At 40.3% G+C, this 16,193-nt stretch overlaps 1 protein-coding gene across 3 annotated transcripts in view; it reads left to right on the forward strand.

The window, feature by feature from the left end:
* Positions 1 to 15,670, forward strand: part of LOC116063742 (neurabin-2-like) — a 40,504-nt gene extending 24,834 nt beyond the window's left edge. For all 3 annotated transcript variants that reach the window (XM_031318674.2, XM_031318673.2, XM_031318675.2), the window contains exons 6-15: positions 566 to 698; positions 1,762 to 1,882; positions 4,272 to 4,376; positions 5,768 to 5,903; positions 8,358 to 8,501; positions 8,984 to 9,037; positions 9,643 to 9,774; positions 9,907 to 10,004; positions 10,082 to 10,178; positions 11,578 to 15,670. In XM_031318674.2, the coding sequence (XP_031174534.1) occupies positions 566 to 698; positions 1,762 to 1,882; positions 4,272 to 4,376; positions 5,768 to 5,903; positions 8,358 to 8,501; positions 8,984 to 9,037; positions 9,643 to 9,774; positions 9,907 to 10,004; positions 10,082 to 10,178; positions 11,578 to 11,631 (1,074 nt within the window). In that variant the 3' untranslated portion in view covers positions 11,632 to 15,670. The remainder of the gene's footprint in view (positions 1 to 565; positions 699 to 1,761; positions 1,883 to 4,271; positions 4,377 to 5,767; positions 5,904 to 8,357; positions 8,502 to 8,983; positions 9,038 to 9,642; positions 9,775 to 9,906; positions 10,005 to 10,081; positions 10,179 to 11,577) is intronic.
* Positions 15,671 to 16,193: the final 523 nt, after the last annotated feature.

Raw genomic sequence — 16,193 nt, forward strand, 5'->3', positions numbered from 1 at the left:
GAGAGAGAGCAGGTCAGTGCCAGTGCCACACTCACGCTGGGCAAGCCTGTGGTTTCCACGGCAACGAAGCCACGTGATCATGGAGATGGTCACTGGGGAGACAGATGCTGCTGACCTTTTTTAGAAAAGGGGGGAGGGGTGTGATAGAGAGTGGATAAAAAGGATTGGGCCGATGCAATGGAGATGGGGAAAGTGAGAGCCTATTCACACATGATGTGTGATTTTATCCTCTTAAGGAGATGGGATATTTATGTCGATTTTTATAAAATGATATCCATGTATGTTTTCCTAGCGCAATATGAGTCAGCAGCAGCGGTGCAGAGTGGCTGCTGGATGATTTTGTTGTCCATTACCACTCTCTCTCTCTCTCTCTCTCAAAGGTGCAGTGGCTAGAATCAGATTGAGCTACAGATGTTTAGCGTCTGAATGTTCCTGTGGTCCAATCAAGATGTGTTGCCACATTGAGGGTGTTGGCAGTGGTGGAGTTGGTCAGATCCGTTACTTAAGTAAACAATGACACAATTCACTATCAGGCTTTCTGACCTTTGACCTTTTCCCTGTGTAGGTATTCACCACCTACTCTAACGAAGACTATGATCGGCGTAATGACGACGTTGACCCCATGGCGGCGTCAGCCGAGTACGAGCTGGAGAAAAGAGTAGAGAAGCTGGACCTGTTTCCTGTAGAGCTGGAGAAGGGTAAACACACATGCGCGCACACACACACACACACACACACACACACACACACACACACACACACACATATATACACACACACACACTTAGTGCGTTTCACTATCTTTGTGGGGACCCGTCATTGACATAATGCATTCCCTAGCCCCTTACCCTAACCTTAACCATCACAACTAAATGCCTAACCTTAACCCTAACCATAACCTAATTCTATCCCTAATCCTAAAGCCAAGTCTTAACCCTCAAACAGCCCTTTAAACTTGTGGGGTCCAGCATTTTGGCCCCACAAAGCTGTCCGGACCCCACAAGTATACTGGTTTTTGGACCCCACGAATATAGTTAAACAAGAACACACACACACACACACACACACACACACACACCTTCACACTCATTGACAGTCACTCAGTCAAGCCTCTTATGTAACCATACACGCACACACATTCACGCACACATGCACGCACGAACGCACACACGCACACACACACACATATGCATGCGCACACACACACATGCATGCACGCACACACACGTGCACACACATGCACACTCACACACATGCACGCACAGACACATACACACTCACACATACGCTTGCACACGCATGCACACTAACACACATGAACACAGCTGACAGGCTGCTGTTGGTGGACATACTCTGCTTACAACTCCATTATCCCCTTATGGGATTACATTTAGCACGGATTAGCCTAATTAGCAGGTAGTAATTCTGAAAGTAATGGATTGGAACCAGCAACCATCCGTGACGGCTGCTCTCAGCACAGCATGATAGCTTAAACACTGACTTATGTTTCATTTTTAAAGCATTGAACGAGGATAAATATGTTATCTTCAGATATGTTTTATAGCTTTGACTGTCTGCTCAGACTGTATCAGGTGATGTAACTTTATGGCTATACCAAAAGAATGAATACATATACCTGATGATGCTAAGAACAAAAGGAACATATTGACATAATAATGCCAGCAGCAATCACATCTATAAAGATGCAATTCAGTGTGATATTTTGTGTCTGTGTCTGTCTCTGTCTGTGTGTGCATGCAGACGGTGATGGTCTGGGTATCAGTATTATAGGTATGGGTGCAGGAGCTGATATGGGTCTGGAGAAACTGGGGATCTTTGTTAAGACAGTCACCGATGGAGGAGCTGCACAGAGAGACGGCAGGTACCCTGTTCACCTCCTTTATACATCTTTATCTGTGTCTCACGCAGGATATATATATATATATATATATATATATATATATATATATATATATATATATATTTTGGGGCATTTTTAGGTCTTTATTTGACAGGACAGCTTAAGACAGGAAAGGGCAGAGAGAGGGGGAATGGCATGTAGCACAGGGGAGCAGCAGTAAGAACTGAGCCTTTGTACATGGGGCGCACGCTCAACCAGGTGAGCTACCCGGTGCCCCCCACGCAGGATTTTTAATGCTCTGTTATCTGTTTTCTAATAACAAATTGTCAACAAATCTCGTAAAAAAACAGAACCTATAATATGTCAGTTAGACTGTCTATACTTCTCACTGTGTTGGTGGTTTGCAGCCTGAACAATATAATAATTTCAGTTTTAACAAAGGCTCAGTTATTATATTAAACAGAAGTAAATAGTGCATTTGGGGACTATGTTCAGCTGTGGATTATTACACATTTCAAGATTCAGCTGTATTTTTTATTATACAGTACAAGACAGGATTGCACTATGTATAGACAAATCCGGTTGTAGGCGGAAGTAGACGGGCCATAATTAACTGCAGTTTCACCTCACTTAAACTGGCGTATAGCACTGTAATTTATGTAAAGGTTTTCATTTTTTAAGCACTTTTGCCAAGAAAACTGCAGAACCAATTATATGATGAAAATATAGTTAGCAAATCACATTAAAATAACAACTTTTCAACAAGATATAGTCCAATTATAACAGACAGCCTATGGTCTTTTCTATTCTAAACTTTCATCAGCTGCTCCAACAACAAAATGGAAAGACAAAACCAAAAGCCTCTGCTCCATGACATCAATTTCATTTTCATTAATCTCCATTGTTATTAAATCCTCATGTTTCGATGGCATTATGAGCCTCTTGCCGACAAAGGGCAGATGAAAGCCATGTGTCATAACCAATTTTAGTGTGGAAGTTAAAGGTCCCATATCATGCTCGTTTTTAGGTTCATACTTGTATTTTGGTTTTCTACTAGAACATGTTTTAATGTTTAAAAAAACACATTATTTTTCTCATACTGTCTGTCTGAATATACCTGTATTTACCCTCTGTCTGAAATGCTCCGTTTTCGCGCCTGTGTCTTTAAGCAACCCCTTCTGAAAAAGCCCAGTCTGTTCTGAATGAACCTGTCCTCTTTGGGCGTTTTCACACATACCTCATTTGGTCCGGACTTTCAGACTTTTTTGTTTGATCCGAACCAAAATTAGAGGTGTGAAACCTCCCCCGGACCACGGTCCGGACCAAAAGACCAAATATTGGTCTGATAAAAAGAGGTGGTCTCGGTCCGGACCATGGTCCGGTTCGTTTATAGTGTGAAAGCATTTTTTGTATGGTTCGGACTTTCGGACCAAATACAAGGAGCTCTGGCAGACTCTCCTTGTGTTACAAGACCGGGGAAGCTCCTTTAAGGAATAGCTCGGTGCTTAGTGTGTAGGCTACATGAGAGAGTAACGGTGAATGTGCTCAGAGCAGACAGCTGTCGGCTATCAGAGCAGAGAATACATCAGCAGTTTATTTGTTAAGTGGTAGTAAATGTACAGTGTAGGTTTCCGTTTGTCTCTGAATAAATTCTCCAGAAAGAAAGTTTCCGTGTCTCGCTTCTCAACATCACAACAAAACAAAAAGAGCCGCAGCAGTAGGGGGGAGCAGCAGTCAGCTGAAAAAACTCCGACACAGAGAGAGGAGACGAGAGGACGGGGAAGCCCGTCTACAAACCAATCAATTATAAGTATCTGGAGACGCAGCTCACGTATGTGATGACGACAGGACGTAGTTTTGTCACATTTAGATCTTTAGTGCGCTTGCATAACTGCAGTGTGAAACCAAAACTTATCGGATCAAATGTATACAATGTAACAAAAACATGAACCTTGGTTCGGACTTTCATGTGTGAAAACACCCTTAGTCTTTGCACCGTCATTGCAGCTGGGGAATGAGCTACTGTAACGGTACTTGTTATCATATATACACATATGTTTATTTGGTTTACAGCGTGTTGTTTATTTTGTTATTTTATAGTGTTGAATATTATGGCTATTCATCTTGTCTTAAATTTTGTATAGGGAGGTGGTGATGGCGAGTGGGGGGGTTCAGATGGAGATGTGATCTATCCATGTCGTGAGCTGTATGTTTTGTGTTAAAAAAAAATGTTAATCAAATAAAAAAAATTAAAAAAGGGTAGAATAAGAAGAAACGCTGAAATGATAGTATAGTAGTACTGAATGGAGAAACAAAAGCTGTGGCTGGGGGAGGGTATTATCCTTTGTCTTTGTCTCTGTTCATGTTCACACATACTGTTTATTCTCTTTATGTCCGTGTGTCTGTGTAGGATCCAGGTTAATGATCTGATAGTGGAGGTTGATGGGACCAGCCTGGTCGGCGTCACTCAGAGCCTCGCTGCCTCTGTCCTCCGCAACACCACCGGCACCGTCAGGTCTGACACACACACACACACACACACACACACACACGCTAGGCCTGTCACGATAACAAATTTTGCTGGACGATAAATTGTCCCAGAAATTATTGCGATAAACGAATATTGTCGTTCTGAGACCATTTTCATCTAATATAATGATAATGGCATAATAATGCAGGTACACCTTTTCAAAGCTCAATAAACTTTTATTTCTAAAGAATATTTAACACTGGAACTGGAAGACATTTTAAATATCCACAATATGTCTTTTGATCTCCTTTAGTATGTCGTCTGTCACGCTGTTGTACAGTTGTGGAATTGACGTTTGTGACACGTATGTTCTCCCAGGCAATTCGTACTGGCTGTCAAATGTTTGCAGCATTCCTCGAGTGTTTGTGCAATAGACTACAGACTGTACTACATTTAACAATTATTTATTAAACACTAAATATAAAATTTAAAAAATAATATATAATTAATAAATTATATCTATCTATTTCTATGTGGCTATCCGCCACATGGTGAGTAAATGTTTGTAGTAAAAATGTTCTGTTTTTCAGTCTTCATTTTGCTCCTCTGCTGTCTGCAGGTCGGAGCTTCGCGGTGGGGTGGGGGTAGAGTAACACGGCGGATATCGCTCATACTTCTTTTTTTTGACGGCGCCTTAACTGCAAAGTGCTGCGGGAAACCCTGCTCGTTCTCTGTCTCTCTCTCTCTCTCTCCGCCAGGAGTCCCGCCTCCCTAGACAAAGACCATGTGACTGACAAGAGGGTTCACTCCTCGTTACGCTAAGGAACCGAGAGTGGTCATCCAGTCTCTTTGGTAGAGAGAGAGAGAGAGAGAGAGACAAGGAAAACAAAAAAGCATGCAAATGGAAATTATCGCGGCCGGAAAAATTATCGAGCTAATTTTTTTTATTGTGCGATTAATTGATTTATTGACTATCGTGACAGGCCTAACACACAAACACAGACACGCACACTCACTCACTCACTCACTCACTCACTCACTCACTCACTTACTTACTCATTCATTCTCTCTCTGCCCTGCATAAACACACTTTAATGGAGCATATTCAGATTTTTGTTTTGCTCATTTCACACAAAATGTGTGGATTAGTTTTTTTTGTTTTTTTGCAAATTTGTGATATACATTGATTATTTTTCAGGTTTTTGGTTGGTATATGCTAAAACGCTCAGGTTTGTAACGGATGGATTTCATGTTTTTGCATTTGGTATGGTGTGAATCTTTCAGTTTTATGCACTGGAATGTTTTTTATGTTTGCGATTTGTGCACGTGTGTAATGTTTTCAAGGTTTGCAATGTTGCCGTGTGTTTGAGTTTCTCAGATTTCCGCGTGTGTTTTGAGATCATTAACTTGGCCGATGGATTTCAAATGTTTCCCAGGTTTGTGATTGGTCGGGAGAAGCCCGGGGAGCAGAGTGAAGTGGCTCAGCTGATCCAGCAGACTCTGGAACAGGAGAGATGGCAGAGAGAGATGATGGAGCAGAGATACAAACAGTACATGGACGATGACGAAGAGGTACATGCTGAGACGCACAAACACATGCAGGACGCACAACCATACATAAAGAATATGCATTCATACATCTTTCACATGGCAGCAGCTTTGTCTTTCGGAACGTTAGGAAATAAGGAAAGGTTTATGTTGAATAAACACAGACTCCAAAAACATTTAATAACTCAGAACATCATCAGCTAATGTTGCTTTGTCAGCTCATGGGCCTTTTAATAGCTGCAGGAAATCAGAAGAGGGATTAAGAGAGAGAGACAAGAGTAGGGCTGCAAAGATTAATCAATTAGTTGTCAACTATTAAAACTATAGTGCGCAACTTAAAAAATATATTATTTATCTTTATATTAATGAATGTTTGTTAAGTTCAAGCCATTGCCAAATGAGTTGATACATAGCTAATTAAGTCTATCAGCTGCACACAACTCTCTCTGTATTTCTCAGTATGGCTATGTTTACAAAATGGTGTCACCCGCGACATTGGCGCCCAGCAGTTCGAGTCATAATTACCTCTTCTGAAGAGTCCATCATGTTTGTTTTGTTTAATCCTCCGTGTCCTCCTTCATTTGACGGGTTAAACGCTTCTAGCAACTGCGTTGAGGACGGGTGGGGTGGTGTGCGATCACAGAAGGCTTGCGTCATGTGGATGCACCGACAGTGTTGTTGTGAATACAGGACAGCTGGGTGAGAAAGGGGAGAGAGAGGGGGAAGACATGCAGGAAATCATCACAGGTCGGATTTGAATCCTGGACCTCTGCGTCGAGGCATAAACCTCTCTGTATATGTGCGCTTGCTCTACCCACTGAGCCAACCCGGCCACGGTTTAAGTAATTTTTAAAGAAAAAAATTAGGGCTGTCAGCATTAACGCGTTACATGCGATTAATCGTGATTAACTATAGAAATTCAACGATTAATCGCGATTAAGAAAATTTTATCGTTTGACAGCCCTAAAAAAAAAAAATCAAAAATCTCTGATTCTAGCTCCCTAAATGTGAATATTTTCTGGCATATTTACTCCTGTATGACAATAAACTGAATCTCTTTGAGTTGTGGACAAAACAAGACGTTAGAGGATGTCATCTTGGGCTTTGGAAAACTGTGTGTGTGTGTGTGTGTGTGTGTGTGTGTGTGTGTGTGTGTGTGTGTGTGTGACAAAATGTCGGTCTGTGTGTCACCACGTGGCCTCTACTTTCAAACTCAGTCCAGCGTCTCCACCTTGTGACCAGAGAGGGAAACAGACGGTTCAGCACTACAACAATAAGCATTGAAATTGTTGTTGAGTGTTTCAATAAAAGCAAATTGCAATTAACTAAGTATATTTGATTATTCCAGTAGCACACTCCATTCCCCATTACACTGGGGTCAATGGACTGAATGTAAAGTGTCCCTGTAATTACAGCATAACTAAACGGGGAGTTAGGTTGTCGGGGGCGATTAAAATCATGGCTGCAAGTTGCCGTCATTCCCCATCACCAGGCGCGAAGCTAAAATATGTCAAGATCATGGCCTCGGGAATATATGTGGAAATTTGGGGGTTTATAATGACCTAAAGGCAATTTTATACTCTGATTCTAATATCTTTTAGACAAAATGTGACTGTTCTTAGGCAAAAAACTAAATATATGAAATTAAAATGAAAGCAATGTCTCACCAGAATTGCATACTTGACACCCGACCATATTGTGGTGAGGTAGAAATTACGAAAATATAATTTAATAGTATAGCTGGGTGATATGACAATCTAAAAATGTCCATCGTATATATTTTTCTATATCGTTTCTGTCGCAATGTCAAATAAAGCAACGGTCGAACTGCATTACGTCAACATTTACGTCCTTTGAACGAGGCTTTACAGTCAGATCCTTGCACGTTGTGTTTATTTTGCACTAAAGTTCTTAATAAAATGAGAAATACTCCGTACTTTTCATTTGTCAAGTATTTAATTCACACAGGAGTATACAAAAAATAGGCTTTACCATGTGGTTATTTCATATAGACTAATTATTGAATTACCAGAAAACATGCCATATCGTGATCGAGATATGAACTGACCTATATCGGGATAGAAGATTTTGGCCATATTGCCCAGCCATACTTGAAAATACTACAAAGTTTGGTTGGTGGCTTGTCAATAATTTCTTATTGTGGTGGGATTCTGCCAGGGGAATCTGTAACTGTGACTTATTTCAAAAAGCCTGGCTACAGCTCTGCTCATCACTCATCTAAACAGGGGTTTCCACCAGCAACGTCCTGAACTTTTCCAAATGTGAATAGAATAGTTCATGATAGTGTTGCAGAAATTCTCCTTGTTCTCCTAAAAAAAAATCACAGAGTCGCTGGTGTGATGAATCAAGTCTTTATGTCATGCTGTATGGAGGGGCGGCATATTGACAAATCAGCGTATTGACAAATGTAATGTTTTTCTTTTCATCTTTTCCACATCTCTTTCTGTTTACCTGCAGACGGGTGAATATGCGACGGACGAGGAGGAGGAGATGAGTCCGGTGTTTCCAAACTCCATCGAGGTTTTCGACCTGGCCGAGAACCAGGACATGTTGTCTCCTGTGGAGCTGGACCCCGAGAAGCTAGCCCACAAGTTCAAAGAGGTATGTGTGATTTTGATCATTTGGATGCTAAATCATTTTTTTTTTTTTCATTAATTTATTTCAGTCATAGTGTAACGCGTGTTACACCATGTAACACACTCTCCATAAATGTGAATGCCTGAAACTCGTTTCTCAGCAGGCAATTTATTCAATTTACGGCGTTAAAATGCATTGGTCTTTTTATAGCGAGTCAGCTTACAATAACATTACAGTTACCTCGAAACAGTGGCATAGGTCTTAACAAGACACTCTGCTCCAACTCCCCCTTAACACAACAAAAGAACAACACATTTAATGATACAAGCAATACCATAAAACAGACAATAAATACTCCTAACACCCATACTCTAAGATGCGTACCGGTCTCGAAGCATCAACTATTAGAGCAATTCACTGAGAAATTGTCTGTTCCCCCAGTTTTATCAGGCTTTTGTGTTTGTTTTTGTTGTGGATTTTCTTTTCATCTTTGTCTTTGTCTGTAGCTCCAGATTAAACATGCAGTAACCCAGGCGGAGATCCAGCTGCTGAAGAGGAAGGTGAGATTACTTAACTTTTCATCTCATTAACATGCAGCAATGAAATACACTGCAATAGGGCTGCACGATATGAGGAAAGTATGCGATAACATTGTTGAATATGGCGATAACGATATTACTTGCGATAAATAAAGAGATATTTGAGTGTAGTCAGTTCTGCTGCTTTCAGTATTCTGCTAAAATGCAACAAACTGCTTGTTGAATTTAAAACAAATGAAAGGAAGTCATTTCCATCATTCTTTTATTGAACAAATTGAACATAAAAGGCACCACTAAAAAAAGAATGATACATTTTAAAATGCAGTTTTCTACTGCTATTTTCTTTTAACTAACACAACAAATCTCTGAGTGTCTTTCGCGATATGTTGCAGCCTTTCATTATGTGTTTATTGCGCCAGTTGATATTGCGATGTCGATTTTAGAAAAAAAAAAAAAAGGATATATTGTGCAGCCCCACACTGCAATATCCAGGTTCCACTGCAGAGGAGAATGTACACTAGCATAACATCAGATCCTTTGCTGGCTGAACGATGACTTAACGCTGGCTCTACCTCCCACATACCTCCTCCTCCTCCTCCTCCCACATTTCCACCCCTTACCTCCAGCTGGCTCACGCGGAGCAGGATAAGTTGCGTTGGCGGATGGAGCGCGCTCAGTTGGAGCAAAACATCCGGGACAGTAAAGAGAGGATGGAGAAACTGGAGGGCTACTGGATGGAGGCGCAGTCCCTGTGTAAGGTAATCTATGAGAGGATAAACACTCGAAGCAAGGAGGACTATCAGTCATGAATGGATGAAGTATTTTCTCTCATCATTTATCTCCCCAAACGTTTTCATTTGCTGATGGGGTGTGTGTTTGTGTGTTTTCAGGCAGTGGATGAACACCTAAAGGAAACCCAGGCTCAGTACCAAACTCTAGAGAGGAAATACAGCAAAGCCAAGAGACTGATTAAAGAGTACCAGCAGAAGTAAGGAAGGAGAGATGCATTCAAGGTTTGAGAGGAGTAAAAGACACCAAAGCTTAAATGTGTTTTGTGCGTTGCAGGGAGATTGAGTACCTGAAGAAGGAGACGGCTCAGCGTCGAGCACAAAAAGAGAATGAGGCAACACATAAAGAGGAGGCGGACAATCTGCAGGAAAAGGTTAGTGAAATACTCACCCTAACACCACTGGTCTCAAGTGGCAAGAGTTCTGTGTCAGTGCGTCAGCCCCAGAAAACGCCTCGTTTTCCCATTTTAGTCGTTTTATATTAGGAATGGTATTGATTAACCGTTTAACCGTTAATTGATGATAAGAATTTTGACTGATCAGTTAAAAAACAGTTATTAAAATAAAAGTTATTGAACAACTTCTTGTTGCATTGTTAAAACAAAAGTAGGCTAATGCAATCTATTTCTTAACTGCAAGTGTACTTTCTTTGCGCTAGCAAGTTGCGTTTTTTTTTTTTTCTGCTCGTGGCTCTCTGCTGGACGGTGCTTACAGCGGAGAGCTACGTGACACACGTTACTCTAGAGATGAGGAATGGCGGGCTAAATCGGCCGTCCTACACACAGAGTATGCCTGGCGGACACACAGCTGACAACCTCGCAGGTGGAGACGGGCTCAAACATACATGCCGCAGACCGCTGTGGACTTGTGCGGTTGCGCAAGCGGTTCCAGAAAAGTGGCTGGATGTGTCCACGAAAATGCACAGAACATTTTGGCTGCACGACCGGTACAAGTCCGCAGCTGTCCATGGTTAGTGATCGGTTAACAAGGGTCGGCGATCGGTCAGAAAAAAATATTAATATTATATTAATTAATTAATAATATTAAATATTTGTACACATTATAAATCCTCCATGCAGTGCAAATCCACAAGCGTGTTGGAGACTGACGCATTGAAAACAGTTCTGAGGCTGTTCAGGTTCATTTTATAGTGGTGTTTCCAAAAACAAGTTTTCATTTTAAAAAAACTTTAAAAATAATATGTAATATGTAAAACAAAAGACCATATTTTCAATTTAACTGTTATTTCATGTATGGCAGTATGGTGGTATTCAACTGCAGATGGTTATTGTATGAATCATTCTGATCACAAATAGAACTGTGTACTTTTACGCATGGAAAACATGGGGATCGTTGGATCTTCAACATGTCCAGAAATGAGTAATATCACATAACCTCTCTTGGCATTATATTTGAGCTGCTGTATATTCATACAATATATATCATAAAAAGAAAAGGTAATCTGAGGATAACTCTCTACAGGATTCCCAAACTGTCAGTGAAAGTAACAGATGTGATTGGCCTTGATTATCACAGCCTCTAACACACCCACCCATAATGTATGATAATGTATTCTTCCAAGTGTGATTCATGCCAAGAAGTTGCACTTTACTTGGCACACCCCCGAAGCACTCGGCACAGTGCACTTGAATGTGATACGCGCCATGCACAACAAAAATCGAGCCCTTGATAGTGATACAGATACCATTCTTTAGAAAGAGTTGGTATTGTTCAAGTGTATTTCGTTGTCCTTATATGTTGTTGCTTTCCCAGATTACAGACTTGGAGACAAAAGTGGATGCCCTGAAGACCCCCCAACCCTCCTAGACTGCTGCTGCTACTTCCTACCTCCTGTCTGGGACTGGAAGAAGAGGAGCTCTGCCTTCATTCTGACCTAGGCTGTATTTTAATCCAATCAACCATTTACTGCACGGAGAGGTAGTGGGGGGGGGGGGGAGAATAACAGGGATGACAATTGTGAAAGAGAGGACAAAGGGGGGGCGACATTCAAAGAGGAAAGAAGCATCCTCTCATCTGACATTTAACCAGCGATCAATAACCAGTCAATAACCAATCCCAAAAATGCTCCCTCTGTAATACCCAGAATCCTCCTTGTGTGTCTTCCTGGCAACCCGGCTTGGCAATCAACACGGAAACCACATTCAACAACCTGTGCTTTATTTATGGATGATCTGTATTGGCTTCTCCTCTCTTCAATATCTTACCCGGATTCAAATTTATTTTAAAAGAAGCGCTTTTATCGAACGGGCTCGTCACAAAGTGCTTTACAGAGTGACAAGAGGGCACGACCGCAAAATAAAACCGAGGAAAAGGACATTTGATTTGTTGTTCTACTACTTTTGAACTAGGCGGTTTGCCGAACCATTCCTTCCGTTGTTTGGGACTGGACTGGATTCTTCTGAAGAGGACAAACGTGTTTTCTGTCGCATGGCATTGATCATTCGAATCCAAACCTACACGGAGAAGCGGCCACCGCATTTTTAAAAGACAAATTTGGAAGTGGAACCGTGGTAGTAATGTGCAACAAAAAACTTTGAAAGGAAATAGCCACCACCTGCTGATAGTTAAGTAATAAAAACTACAAAACAACATGACCGACAAATTTCTGATTAGTGACATAAACTGTGAAATAGCAGAACGCCCACCCAAGCCTTTGGTTTCTCTTTTCTAGCCTCTCTGCAAGCGATGGAAGGAGTCAGTCAGAGACGTGTTTTTTTTTTTTCTTTAGGTCTGAACTGTGGTGGCATACTGTTTGTATATATTCTATACATGTATTTAATAGTGTTTAAATGGCTTAAGCAGTTAAGTAGGTCTGATATCCGAGAGAAAGGCAGTGCAATGAGCGAATGACTACGAAATGGTTCCGTAGTCCAGATTCAGTCTGTTTCATCTCTTTTCTATCGACATCAATGGCAAACAGGGTGTGAATAGTCTGTGTGCTTAGAGCTTCTGATGGTGTGTATTTGTTGGTGTTTACTACAGTATCTGTGCGTTTACACGCACACCAACATCCTCTTATTAAGGATAGTCATGTACTAATGGTGCGTTCCATTTACCTCTCGAACTCGGAGGCCAGAGCTGGTTCACACCCGAGTTGAATGCGTTCCATTTAGCAAGTCGGATTTTCACTGTGGGGGTTAGCTCTAGCCGGGTTAGCCATTGTTAGCAATACCAGTTGATAACAACGCATTACGCTATTATTTTGTGCATAGAAACAGCGATACAACATGTCCACAGATAGAAGATGAACAGTAATGTGTGTACGACTGACAGGGTTTCCCCCAAAAAACAAGGGGCCGTCTCAAACCAGCCACAGACTGATGGCAGCATTAATATAGAGCCCAATAGTTTCTGTTAAACACAATCATGGACAGAATTGCGAAATTCAGAATTTAAAAAAAAGCTATAAGACAGATTCCATAGAACCCCATATTAAGTCAGGGCTGAAAGTTAACTGGAATTAAGAAATAATTATAGCTACGTTTAAGTTTCCAACCGAGCTGCCCCTTTGTAACTGTAACTGTAACTGTAGTTTAAAAAACGTCTTAAAAATATATGAATAATTCCCAGTGGCTTAGGCCTGGTGGGGGGGGCAACTTACGCCCCGTGGGCCACCAGGATTGCAATTGCAACACTGGGGGAAACCCTGGACTGATTTAGTGAGACACAAATAAGACAGCAGTGCTAATAAAGTGTATGTTACTACAGCTTTCACTACTGTTGATGCACGGAGCAGCCATGTTGGATTTTGAGCTCGGGGTACTGTGAGGTTTTCCGACTCAGGGGGGGGGGGCGTGTTTCCTTGGAAACTTCCGACCTCCGAGTACAAATGGAACGCACTATGAATTCATTGAGTTGGTGCAGGGTTTTCAGAAACCTACTCTTATCCAGGATCACAGAAAAACTGAATCTGCTAGTTTGAATTTACTAGTTTCCTGAGGATATTTTGTGTACAGCTTCTAATTGCACTCACTGCATAGTTTCATGAGCCCAGGCTAAATTTTGAATATTCAGTTAACATATGTACAACAGGATCTCCTGAGTGCACTTTATAGTGTCCGTTGTTCAAACATGTCCTGGAGGCAAAACTGTCATGCAAATTATCTCATTAGTTGAGGTAAACATACGTGGGTGTAGCCAGAGTGCCTAAAATTCCTGAGAGATCAAATCTGTTAAAAACGTATGTAACTTAAACAATTGTTTATATTAAGGACACTTCAATTTGGCTTTTAAAGAATATTGACCTGAATATGAATATTGTACTGAACATTTACAGTAATTTGCCAGGTCTCTGTGGTGGACAAACTATTTAACTATTTATCACTGTTTCCAAATGACCTCAAACATATTTTCTGGCTATTTTAAACCATTTCTTTTTACATAGCAGCTAAAATCGATTGATATGATCTACTATGGAAACCAAGAAAAGGCCATAATTACTTATTTTTTATAAGCAACTGATTACCTAATTTAAATGTTGAAATTTAAATACCGCTGAATTTATAGCACTGCATTTTGTTTGACTTTGAAATCTGTCTGTCTGACTTCATGCGGTTTTAATTCCCCTCTTCATTCCCCAATTGGTGCATTTTAAAAAAAAATTTCATTTTCGAGTCTGAATGTAACCGGTTTTTTAAACTGATGTAGAATTTGAGTCGAGTTTTGTGAATAATGAACGCAGGTCAGACAGATGGTTTTATATTATCACGTTATATTTAAGTGCTACACATTCAGTGGTATTTCAATTTCAACATGAAGTATTCAGTTAAGGTTACATTTCAGACTTATCTATTCAGCTGCTTTTGTTAAATTCTAATTATGGCCTTTCTTTGCTTCCATATTAGCCTGTCCCTTTATCGGTCTCTAATAGCTAGTCAGTTAGCTAGTTATCTAAATCCTGTAACTATTTATATATGTTAATGTAGCCTACTGACTTCCTAAAAGCTTAAAATACAATATTCATGAATGAAAGACTAAGTAAGCTGTTGATATTGCGATCAGTATTTCTTTTCTAATCAGCTAATGAAGCCTTGTTATGCTAACGTACCCGGATAGTTTTGCCTCTGAGAAATGTTTGTGAAACTAGACCATGACGTGGATATTGTGAGCGACAATGTTATTCAGAAAACGGTGTGCGTGTAAACACACTCCACATCTCTTGTATTAGGAGAAGAGTAGAAGGTCCCAGTGCCAGTATTATGACTTTAGAAAATGAACTTAAGTTAGTGATACATGCCTGATATAGTCCAAATATGGGTTGAATACAAAAGTGTTACTGTGGTCGGGAAAGAACAGATCATTTTTTTCCGGAACCCAAGGACCAATGGAGGTTCAGGTTCAGCCGCATAAAAACGTTTTTTTGGTCAGATAAATCGGATAAGTTGCAAACACTCAAAGCAACAGAAGAGAGGGTATATCTTGTTAAATAAAATATGCTCTTTGGGTCAGATCTTGAAAATATATTCCACCAGTAATACTTTGAGTCACTCACTGTAAATGTGGAACTGTCATAATTGGACCATGGAAAAAAACAAATTAAGACATTTGTCCATGCAGTATAGTCTCTGTTTATACAATATGATTTTATATATATAACTATTCTGATTAGACTATTTTCCAGTAGTTGATGATGACAAATATGAGCTTCATATTTACATGTGGATGGCAAAATGGTGCTGAGTAAGACAGTGTTCACACACAAGTAACTTATACAAAACTTTGAACGGGCAAATTGTGTATTTCGCTGCTCTAATGTTCATCACCATGGTGGTTGTTATGATTTTGTGTATGTCTTTATCAAGATAATACAGCTTGCTGGCAAGCTCTGATTAGGTTGCATTAATAATAAAAAAAAGACTAAATCAAAAAACAATTTGATTATCAATAATGAATGCAAACCATTTTTTTTTTTTTTTTTTTTACAAACATTCCTGGTTCCCAGAGAATGAATCCAATGATGTATTTTAGTAAGTTCAGTGATCCCTTGTCTTTTCCTCTAGCACCATCTTCTGGTCATACTTTTAATTTCCCATCAGCCTCAACTCTACATTGTATTACTAGCATGCTAACCCCGTAAACTAAAGATGGTGATCATGCCTGCTAAACATCAGCATGTTAACATTGTCACTGTGAGCATGTTAACATATTAGCATTGAACTCAAAGCACCGCCTCGATAGAGCCACTGGTGTGGCTGTAGGCTCTTAGTCACGCTGATATTATAAAATGTTATAAAATAATCTCATCTTGCAAACACAGAAACACATTCACAAATATGTGGGTAAAGCAAGTTCTGCGTGTCATGAAAATTCAAGTCTAATGTTTAACTTCCAAGCACACAAATTGATGGTTGTTCATAGCACGTCACTTT

The sequence above is a fragment of the Sander lucioperca genome, chromosome 21 (genome assembly GCF_008315115.2).
Source record: "Sander lucioperca isolate FBNREF2018 chromosome 21, SLUC_FBN_1.2, whole genome shotgun sequence".
Lineage (NCBI taxonomy): Eukaryota > Metazoa > Chordata > Actinopteri > Perciformes > Percidae > Sander > Sander lucioperca.